The following is an 11,729-nucleotide window of genomic DNA, read 5'->3' as shown; positions in this document are numbered from 1 at the left end:
AAATCTTAAAAAAAAAAAAGGGAAAAAAAAAAAAAAAGTTTTATTAACATAATATAGGCTTCACGTATTTAAAATGCATAATTTGATGAGTTTTGACAGATGTGTATACCCATGAGAAGATCACCACAATCCATATAATAAACATATCTATTATCCCCCAAAGTTTCCTTGTGTCCTTTTGAAATCCATCTCCACTTATTCTCCCAACCTGGACCCCAGACTGTTACTTTTTAAGAAAACATGTTATTAAATGAGGTTTAATGGGAAGAAGTATGGTTTACTACAGTGGTTCTGGCTGGGTGACCTTGCCTGAGTGCTTTCACTTCTCTAATTCATTGTTTTCTTATCTGTAGAATGGAGCTGGTTTATAGGACCTACCTTCAGTGTTGTGGTTAGTAGCCAGTAGCAGTTAGTACCTTGTCTAGCACATAATAAGCACTTCATAAATGGTAGCTATTGTTAATAGTTTTTTATTTTGTGTTATACTAAAGTACTTGATATATTAGGTAGTTCATCATCATCATCATCATCACTACGTGCCCAATATGATGCTAAGTATGAGTACATAGTAGGTACTCAGTTTATATTCATTTCCTCTCCCTTTCCTCATTAATTCTTGATAAGTATGCCACTTGGCATATGTCATTGTTCACTAATGTAACTACCAAATTTAAGAACTGATTGAAAGTTGACATTCATTTATTTACTCATCCAACAAATTTTGTTGAGCACATGCTGTGTTTCACTTATCAAACTGAGCACTGCGAATGATTCCATCTTTCATAAGACATGGGATAAATTCTGTATACATAGAATATCCAGAGGAGATGTGTGAATAGGGAGATATGGAAGTTGAGAGGCAGGAGTGAGTGCTTCCAGCTATGGAGACTCAAGAGATGGCCCGAAGGGATGAGCGGGGAAGGTAATTTAACCTGAGAAATGGGGTGAGTGCCATGTGGGATTCTTGAGCTCAGTCTGGAGTGGGAAGCAGTCTTCATGTAGGTGGGGCACAGCACATGTGGAAGAGGAGCATGAAACACAGCCAGACAGGAGAATTGGGGCACTCCCTGGGCCACTCACTGCTGGGTGGAGGAGGTGAGACAAACTTTGTCAGCCAGTGGAGAGCCAGTGAAGATTTTGCAGCAGAGGAGGCTTATGTTACGCCTTAAGTTGGCTGTTTTCGAGGTGGCTATTTTGCATGGATTGAGTTGACAGGTTGAGCAATCTGGAGAGCTTTGAATGTCTGGATATTTCTTAGCATCTTAACTAGGTTAGTGGCTCCATGGAAATGCGTAAGATTGGTAGGATTGGTGCCTGATAGGCTGTCATGGTTGGAACTTGCTTCCTTCTTCTTTGGAATACTTGTAGAGTGCTTATTTTGTGCCAGCCACTCCCTAACTCAAGCTTCACAGAAATGAAGCATAGGTACAATTATTCCCATTTTCCAGATGAGGGAACTAATTAGAATGGCTAAGAGAAAACTTTTTGTCCTCCACCTGTGCTGCTCCTTCTCTTCCTGTCCAGGCCTTCTTCCCATTCAGACTTTCCCACTGACTTCTCAGTTTCCCTTCACCAGCATCTCCCCATCTGCCCTCTCTTTCTCTATCTACCGCTGTCTCCTTTGCTCAGGTCCTCATCTCTTCACATCCTGGCCACTGTTGTGACACTCTCTGTGGCATTATTTGGACTCTAGAATTGTTTTATCTAAACATAAGGGCAAAAAGATGCTTCCTAGGCCAGGCGTGGTGGCTCACACCTGTAATCATAGCACTTTGTGAAGTGGATCGCTTCGGCGCAGGAGTTCGACGCCAGCCTGGGCAACATGGCGAAGCCCACTCTGTCTCTACAAAAAAAAAGATGCTTCCTCATTTTCTTAGAGTGAACGCTGACACTCAAGGTTCTTACTGTATTCTCATTTTTATGGATTTAGTTTGTCCCCTGCCCTCAGACACCACATTCCTGTTTGGCTCTGTACCTTTGCTTGGGTAGTTTCTTCACTTCAAATGCCCTTCTTCCTTTTCTCTGTATCATGAATTTCTCATCATTCTTTAGGAACTCACACAAGTCACTGTGTCTGTGATGCCTCTGGCAACTGGATTCTTCATTCCCTCTTATCAGTCTATAGCATGACCTGTATTTTAAATACTTATCCAGTACCACACTGTTTCAAAGTTTATTTAGTGGCAACTTAAAAACATACCTTAAGCAGTAAAAAAAGAAATGGATGAGCATCTAGGAGCAAGTGGGCTATTAGACTAGAAAACTAAAATAAAGCCAAGAATGAAGTTAATACAGAAATATGTTCCATGATGTGCTGCACATTGCTGCAGGTAGCCTCAGCTTTTCCTCTAAACTTCCTAAGAGAGAAGTAGCATGAAATCTTGTTTTCCCAGTGACAGAAATGAGAAAGCCAGGTGCTCTAGAGGAGGAGAGTTTTTCCTGTTACAAGATGTGAGAGAAATGTTTCTGGGGTAAGTAGGAAGTTGGAGGTGGTACCAAGTCTACAGTCTGAACACATGCATGGCAAGTTTCATGAGGTGGCTTCCTATGAGAGACCTCCCTGCAGTTATGCAGCATGGTACCAGAGCACAATTCAGTAAAAGAGCTTTATAAAAGCCAGTACTGTGATGCTGCAACTCCACAACTTTTTGTTGGCCTAGCGTAATCCAGATATATATAAACTGTAGAATAACCAAGGAGTAATACTCTTCACCCTTTGTTTTTTTTTTTTTTTTTGAGACGGGGTTTCGCTCTTGTTACCCAGGCTGGAGTGCAATGGCGCGATCTCGGCTCACTGCAACCTCCGTCTCCTGGGTTCAAGCAATTCTCCCGCCTCAGCCTCCCGAGTAGCTGGGACTACAGGCGTGCGCCACCATGCCCAGCTAATGTTTGTATTTTTTTAGTAGAGACGGGGTTTCACCATGTTGACCAGGATGGTCTCGATCTCTTGACCTTGTGATCCACCCGTCTCGGCCTCCCAAAGTGCTGGGATTATAGGCGTGAGCCACCGCGCCTGGGCCACCCTTTGTTATAGTTATTGTTTTATATCCATTTACCATCCCCCCTTACTTCAGTGATCAACTTCTCACAGGAAAGGATCATATTCATGTTGGTTTGATCAATGGTGGAAAATCAGAAAGTTAATGAATTAGGAAAACAATATATGCCTGTGATTTGTGCGGGAATCATCACAGTGGTCCATTTTAAATTATAAGTACTCAGAAAGTGAGATTCAGGCCAGGCACAGTGGCTCATGCCTATAATACCAGCACTTTGGGATGCCAAGGCAGGAGGATCACTTCAGCCCAGGAGTTCAAGACCAGTCTGGGCAACATAATGAGACCTTATCTCTTCAAAAAATAAAACATTAGCTGGGTGTGGTGGTACTGTGTGCCTGTGGTCCCAAGCTGAGAGGTTGAGCTGGGATGATCACTTGACCCTGGGAGGTTGTGGCTACAGTGAGCTCTGATTATGCCACTGTACTCTAGCCTGGCTGACAGAGCAAGAGCCCGCCTCAAACAAAACAAAAAAAAAAAAAAAAAAAAAAGAGAAAAAATATCAGATTCATGATTCATGTCTGAGATCCAAGAGCTACAAATAAATGATCATAAGCTTTCTTTACTATTTCCAGAGACCGACCTGCTTTTAAGGCAGTTTTTAGCAGCAAATACATCAGCTGAGTAGAATGGCAATAGAAAAATGACTTCATCTAGGCCAGTCTCCTTCTGGCCCTACCAAAGAGAGCCTTTAAAAAAATTCATACATTTAGCAGCACTCAAAGTTTTAAATTTAATTTTCCCTTTTGGATTTGGAATGAAGAAGATTACTATGTTATGATTATTAAGTCAGATTCAGAAAGAAGTTTGCATTTTCAAGGAAAAAGCAAAATGAGCGTTTATTGAATGACTTTAGTGCTCTGAAAATAGCCCTTGCTATAATTTAGGTCAAAATGTGTTCTATGATGATATAATACCTTTTTTTCTAACTACTGCTTTGTCTGCTTTCTTTATACAAAAGGAACTTGACAAAGAACTCCCAGTGCTTAAGCCATATTTTATCACTAACCCTGAAGAAGCTGGAGTGAGAGAAGCTGGCTTAAGAGTCACATGGCTGGGACATGCCACGGTAATGGTGGAAATGGATGAGCTCATATTTCTCACAGATCCCATCTTTAGCTCTCGTGCTTCACCTTCGCAGTACATGGGTCCAAAGCGATTTCGTCGTTCCCCGTGCACAATAAGTGAACTCCCTCCAATAGATGCGGTCCTTATCAGTCACAACCACTATGACCATCTGGACTACAATTCTGTCATTGCTTTGAATGAGCGATTTGGTAATGACTTGAGATGGTTTGTGCCTTTGGGTCTCCTTGACTGGATGCAAAAATGTGGCTGTGAGAATGTGATTGAGCTGGACTGGTGGGAGGAGAATTGTGTCCCCGGACATGATAAGGTCACCTTTGTCTTTACACCTTCCCAGCACTGGTGTAAAAGGACTCTAATGGATGACAACAAGGTGCTGTGGGGCAGCTGGTCTGTCTTGGGGCCTTGGAATCGATTTTTTTTTGCAGGAGATACTGGTTATTGTTCTGCTTTTGAAGAGATAGGAAAAAGATTTGGACCTTTTGACCTTGCAGCTATTCCCATTGGAGCTTATGAACCACGGTATGTAGACTTCCAAAGAAAACATTCCTGCTACATGATAAGTTACCTGAATTTAAAAGTAATTATGATTTTTGTGATACTGTAATTATTTTAATGGTGGACTTTTTTTTCCTTTTGTTTGGTGGACTTTGTTATACATATCAGATTCAGTTAGTTTTTCTTATTTTTAAATATTTTAAATATTTTTTAATTGACAAGTAAAAATTGTGTATATGTTTTGCAACATGATGTTTTGATATATGTATGCCTTATGGAATGACTAAATCAAACTATTTAACATGTGCATTATCTCGCATCCTTATTTTTTTTGTGATGAGAATTAAAATATTTTAATTATAGTCGTATCAGTTAAAAAATTACTCAAAATCAGAGATGATGTTACCATAAAAAAGGGATCAAGGTTTAAAGAATTACTATACCTAGCCAGAAATTCATGTGCCATTCAACTAAAGTTAAACTGGTCAGCCAATAATAAAACCTTCTCTTGTTCATTCACATGAAGAATACTTTTTTTTATATAACTGCTTCTTGCCCCATGACTTGAGTGCCCTAGTCCTCTGTCCTGTAGCTCTCGTACATTTAGCAAAGAGAAAAAGCAAGGAATTGGCCTGTAGCATCAGTGCCTTTGTGATGGTTTTATTTCAGTCAGCACTGAAGTTAATCTTAATCTGGTCATGGCATTGTTGTACTGCTCACCATTCATCCTCCAACCTTGACATACTCATGACCTATTTCAGAGCAGCGAAAGGTCACACTGTCATTGGGCCTCGGAGATTCATCCACTGTCTTTGTTTTCCTTAATACTCTCTGTTTAGGGAAAAGAGAAATGATTTCAAAGAATTAAGTTAGATTTCAGTCAACTCTGGTTTATACGTGCAATAAAGAAAAAACAAACAATGATGATAACAAAGCAATGGATAATTTTAAAAATATTTTATTCTATAGCGCATGGACGGATACATACAAATATATTTTGTTTAGGTAATTTTATAAGCGGAAGAACAAGTATTTCTCTAATACATGGATAAATTGAATGAATCTGGTATTTTATTTTCATCTGATTTCTTTTATTTTTTTTGAGATGGAGTCTTGCTCTGTCACCTAGGCTGGAGTGCAGTGGCACGATCTTGGCTCATTGCAACCTCCGCCCGAGTTTAAGCAATTCTCTTGCCTCAGTCTCCAGAGTAGCTGGGACTACAGGTGCCTGCCACCACACGCAGTTAATTGTTTGTATTTTTAGTAGAGATGGGGTTTCACCATGTTAGGCAGGATGGTCTCAATCTCCTGACCTCGTGATCCGCCCACCTTGGCCTCTCAAAGTGTTGGGATTACAGGCATGAGTCACCGCGCCCGGCCTCATCTGATTTTGTTATACTTATTTGTTAAATTTTTACATTCACTTAAACTATTTTGTCCCTATTTTTATTTATTAATGCTTACTTATCCCTTTTTTTTTTTTTGCTAGTTTCCTTATTTGAGGGTGCTAGATATTTTTACCCTTTTTGGTTCTTGATAATTATTAAAATGATTACAAATCAATATTGGTGCTTGAATTTTACTTTTCCAATTATAGTTATAATTCTAAAAAGAAACTCTCAAAACCTGTCAACCTGTATATTTTTAGAACTGTTTTATTTATTTATTTTTATATCAACTCCTCCGAGTTATATTTTTAGAACTGTTACAAATCAATTTTATATTTGTAACATAAAATTGGTCTTTACCCAGTTGTGTGTGGTGGCTCACACCTGTAATCCCAGCACTATGGGAGGCTGAGGCAGTGAATCATGAGTTCAGGAGTTCAAGACCAGCCTGGCCAACATAGTGAAACCCTGTCTCTACTAAAAATACAGCAGTTAGTCAGGTGTGGTGGCGTGCACTTGTAATCCCAGCTGCTTGGGAGGCTTAGGCAGGAGAATTGCTTAAACTTGGGAGGCAGAGGTTCCAGTGAGCTGAGATTGTGCCAGTGCACTCCAGCCTGGGCAACAGAGTGAGGCTCCATCTCAAAAAAAAAAAAAAAAAGATTGGTCTTTACTTGATATATGTTCTTTTTTTATTTTGTTTTCTTTGAGATGGAGTCTCACTCTGTTGCCCAGGCTGGAGGGCAGTGGCGTGATCTTGGCTCACCACAGCCTCCACCTCCTGGGTTCAAGGAATTCTCCTCACTCAGTCTCCCAAGTAGCTGGGACCACAGGAGCCCCCCACCACACCTGGCTAGTTTGTGTGTGTGTGTGTTTTTAGTAGAGATGAGGTTTCATTCACCATGTTGGCCAGACTCATTTCAAACCCCTGACTTCAAGTGATCTGCCCGCCTCGGCGTCCCAAAGTGCTAGGATTATAGATGTGAGCCACTGTGCCTGGCCTGATGTACCTTCTTAACATATTAGAACATCTTTTATTTGTTGTTATGAAAATAAGTTTTCATATGTAGTAATATATAAATTTGTCACTTATATTTGTGATAAGAAAATGTGTACAACAAAATTTACTCACATAATCCCCCTTTTCTGCTTGTGTTGCAGCCATCTTGTATCTCAGATAGGAAAAAGACAAGGAGGCTATTATTTGCCCTAAGAGAGTTAAATTGTGGTAGCCTCTAATGTGTAATCTGTTTCTTTGGTTAGTATTAACAGCTTTAGAAATAAGATTATCAATTGAACAAAGCTTGAGGGTGCTCTATAAATTTAAGATGTTTACACCAAAAACAACTTTCAATAATATGCTTGGAATATTTCATTCTTACTTTAGGGATCTGTCAGCAGATATTCTACCCAAGTCTGTTAAGATTTTAAGTTTTTATTTTGTTATATCAGAGTAAAATTTTTAAATATATTTCAGGTGGACAGGAGTGTATCTATCCCTTTGATTTGCACTAAGATTTAAAAAAAAAATCAAGAGAGAAACACCAAAAACCGGTTTCATCTTTCCCTGAATTCCAAGAGTCAGGAGATAATGGCAGAACAGTGCTGCTCTCATTCGCTGTTGAGGAGAACACAGTGGCTTTGTTTTCAGGCTTCTGTAGGACCCAGCAACTCCTAACAGTAAATTTCTGTAGCAAATGGATAAACTTCTCCCTGATGTCTTCTGTAAAGTGTGAAAGCTCCTGTGCTGAATCCATGTCTGCTGGTCTTTACTGTAGTGTTAGTTGTCAGTGGCAGAGTAGGATGTAAATAATGTGAACACAGTGCTGTTTTTCCCCCTTGAAATGATGACTTAGAGGGCAAAGGATTTGCTTGTAGACAGTACACTTTCTCCTTTGTATCAGAAATAATAAATCTTTCTTCTGAAAGTGTTGGTTTTATTTACACTTTTGGGAGAATTCTGTAAAAGTAGATGATGTTCTCGATGCCTTCCTAAGCCTTGTCTTGTTTAATTCTCACAATACCCTCACATAATGGGGTAAATTTATATTTCATGAACAAAGAAATAGAAGCTCAGAGAATTTGAGCAGACTTTCCAAAGGCACTGCAAGAGCTGGGATTCACACCCAAGTCTTCTGCCTCCTGAGCCCTTGCTCTTCCTAAGGCATTAGGTAGCCTTTCATTATTTCCTTAGTCTGCTCTTCTTGCTGGACCAAACACCTCATTGTTCAGTTTTATGATTAAATAAAATTTTTTGAATAGTAATTGGATATTTTGTCTCCCGCTTTAAATTTTATGTACTAGTTTTTATTTCTTTTTGCTTTAGCAAGTTTTAAAAAATTTGCATCAGCAGGACATACAGATTCTTTTGTAATTGGAATTTTGGTTTTTAGTTCTTTATCCATTATTCTGTTTCTTTGATTCGTATCCAGGACTGTAAAATATTTACTTTTTAAAGTAACAGTGAGGCAGGAGACCAGCAGGACTTATTTCCCAGTCTCAATGGATAAAGTAAAAAAACTGAAAAAACCAGCAGATGGTGACCCTAGCTGCCCTCGTTGCTAATTAGCCCAAGACACTTCCACCAGCACCATGACAGTTTACAAATGCCATGGCGAGAACCTAGAAGTTACTGCCCCTTTCCATGGCAATGACCAAGAAGTTACTGCCTCTTTCCTAGAAAGTTATAAATAACCTGCCCTTCAAGTTTGCATTAACCCACTCCTAATTTACATATAATTAAAAGTGGGTACAAGTGAGTATAAATACAGTTGCCAACCGCTCATATGTTGCCAACTTTGAGTGTGCTCACTTCCTGTAAATTAGCCCTGTTATGCAAGGAGCAGTACCATTTAATAAAAATTGCCATCCAACACCACCGGCTTGCCCTTGAATTATTTCCTTTGTGAAGCCAAAAACTGTCCTGGGCTAAGCCCCAATTTTGGGACTTGCCTCTCCTGCATCATCAGTAAGTTGTATCTTCAGATAGATCCAGTAAAATCAAAATGTACATGAAACAAAAACCTCATTGTTCAGAGGGGAGTTTGCTTGAGACTTGCTTATTTTATAGCAACTTGTACAAAGAAAGACTTTTGCTTGTTTATTTTTCAGCAGAAAGTGTACTAAAGTGAGATGGTTTTGCTTACTGTGACTTATTCCTGTGCAGAATTTGTTTTGTTTTTACAGTTTAGCCTTGACCTGGCCTTCAGGCTTGATTTCTAGCTCATCCTCCCCCAAATTGCATATGTTTTATCCCAGTAGTTCTTAATTGTAAACATCCATAGTCCCTTGCAGAATCTTAAAGTTTGATTAAATGAAACAGTATTTAGAATTTAGTGTGTATCTCAAAGGTCAGACTTAAGAAATTGCTGTGTTTCATCAGGTGGTTTATGAAATACCAGCATGTAGACCCAGAAGAAGCTGTAAGGATTCACATTGATGTCCAAACAAAGAAATCTATGGCAATTCACTGGGGAACTTTTGCTTTAGCAAATGAGGTAAGTTTGATAAAAATAACTTTCTGTGTTTGACCAATGATAGGATTCAGGCATCACTGTTCCCTAGTAGTGTTTTCAGACACAAGACTCTGGAATCAGATCCTGCAGTCATCACAGTCACTACATGAATTCATGTGGTAAGTCATACTAACTAGTAGAACAGTACACACACACACACACACACACACACACAGAGTCAGAAAAAAAACTCTCATTGTGTGTTCTTTTGGCTTACTTCTGAAGTTAGTAAAGCTTGTGTTTGTATAACCAAAAATCTGTATGTGGTCTGGAGAATAGAAAAGCAAGCCATCATGTCTCACTCTTCAGGCAGGCTCTCATTCTAGTAGTGACTCACGCCTGTAATCCCAGCACTTTGGGAAGCCAAGCTGGGTGGATCATGAGGTCAGGAGTTCGAGACCAGTCTGGCCAATATGGTGAAACCCTGTCTTTACTAAAAATACAAAAATTAGACAGGCGTGGTGGTGTGTGCCTGTAGTCCCAGCTACTCGGAAGGCTGAGGCAGAAGAATTGCTTCAACCTGGAAGGCAAAGGTTGCAGTGATGAGAGATCATGTCACTGCACTCCAGCCTGGGCGACAGAGTGAGACTCCATCTCAAAAAAAAAAAAAAAAAGACAGAAGTCACATACGTGACACAGATGTTAGAAGGGGAAAGTGCTGTAGTGTGGAACAGATGAGATGGTCTCAGAATCAGGATGATTGCTAGAAGGCATTTTCAGAGGAGGACAGGGCAGAGCATAGGTTTACAGGCAGCTAATGTGGGGAATAGTTGAGTCAGTTCAGCAGGAGAATGGAGGGCAATAGGGAGAAGTACGGCTAGTGTGGAACTTTCTAGAAATACGTTCAGTAAACATTGACTCGGTGTCTGCTATGTGCCAGGCATAGGGATAAAAGTGATTTGATTCCTTGATTAAAACAGAAGAGCTAATTTTTCCTTAAGGGAGATGGGTCCTAGAACTCTGCTACTAGCCTGGGTTCTGGGATCCAGCAGAGGATAGCATAAAGCTTTCTTTCCTAGATCCAAGGTATTCTCTAGGCAAAACTTAGAAATGTTTGGTTAGGCTGGGCGTGATGGCTCACTCCTGTAATCCCAACACTTTGGGAGGCTGAGGCAGGTGGATCACTTGAGGTCAAGAGTTTGAGACCAGCCTGGCCAACATGGTGAAAACCTGTCTCTACTAAAAATACCATAAAAATTAGCCAGGTATGGTGGTGTGCACATGTAATCCCAGCTACTCAGGGGGCCGAGATAGGAGAATTGATTGAACCCTGGAATCGGAGGTTGCAGTAAGCTGAGATCACACCACTGCACTCCAGCCTGGGCAAAAGAGTGAGATTCAGTTGGGTGCCAGTGGCTCACGCCTGTAATCCCAGCACTTTGGGAGTCCAAGGCAGGTGGATCACTTGAGGTCAGGAGTTCGAGACCAGCCTGACCATCATGGCGAAACCCTATCTCTACTAAAATTATCTGGGCATGGTGGCAGACACCTACAATCCCAGCTATTCAGGAGGCTAGCATAGGAGAATCACTTGAACCCGGTGGGGGTAGAGGGGATGGGCAGAGGTTGCAGTGAGCCAAAATTGCACCACTGCACTCCAGCCTCAGTTAAAGAGCGAAACTCTGTCTCAAAAACAAAAAAAGTACAAGCACTTGCTTCTTTACTTTCTGTGACATCTTTCAGATCCCAGAGCTTCTCTGCAGGAACCATGTTTTCTTGCGTTTTTAAGTATTCCTCCGTCTTATTTCTGGCCTGGTTTCTCCCAAAGATGCAGCTTATTCCAAAATTACCTAGTACACTGCCTGCCTGTTCCCCCACTCCCCAGTCAAAATTCCCATGACATGAAGCAGCAACTCTGAGCCACAATGCAGCAACTCTTAGCCACCATTGAGAGAAGGAATAGAATGACTAACCATGGTGTGTGGGGCGGATAAATGAGAATATAAATGTGTGTGTGTGTGTATTTGGAGAAGGGAGAAGTTTGAGACTGGTTTCCAGTGCCATACCACTATATTTAGTGACAGTTTCTTTCTTTTCTTTTTTTTGAGGTGGAGTCTTGCTCTGTTGCCCAGGCTGGAGTGCAGTGGCATGATCTTGGCTTACTGCAACCTCTGCCTCCTGGGTTAAAGTGATTCTCCTGCCTCAAACTTCTGAGTAGCTGGGACTACAGGCGCACACCACCACGCCTG

At 40.6% G+C, this 11,729-nt stretch overlaps 1 protein-coding gene across 6 annotated transcripts in view; it reads left to right on the top strand.

Annotated features, from left to right (window-relative positions):
* The window catches only part of NAPEPLD (N-acyl phosphatidylethanolamine phospholipase D), a 46,839-nt gene that overhangs the window by 27,741 nt on the left and 7,369 nt on the right, over positions 1-11,729 (top strand). For all 6 annotated transcript variants that reach the window (XM_017523044.2, XM_017523045.2, XM_017523048.2 and 3 more), the window contains 2 exons: positions 4,018-4,664; positions 9,408-9,522. In XM_017523044.2, coding sequence (XP_017378533.1) covers positions 4,018-4,664; positions 9,408-9,522 — 762 coding nt within the window. The remainder of the gene's footprint in view (positions 1-4,017; positions 4,665-9,407; positions 9,523-11,729) is intronic.

Source organism: Cebus imitator, unplaced genomic scaffold (assembly GCF_001604975.1).
Source record: "Cebus imitator isolate Cc_AM_T3 unplaced genomic scaffold, Cebus_imitator-1.0 Scaffold26, whole genome shotgun sequence".
NCBI lineage: Eukaryota > Metazoa > Chordata > Mammalia > Primates > Cebidae > Cebus > Cebus imitator.
This window is presented reverse-complemented; position numbering and strand designations above follow the sequence as displayed.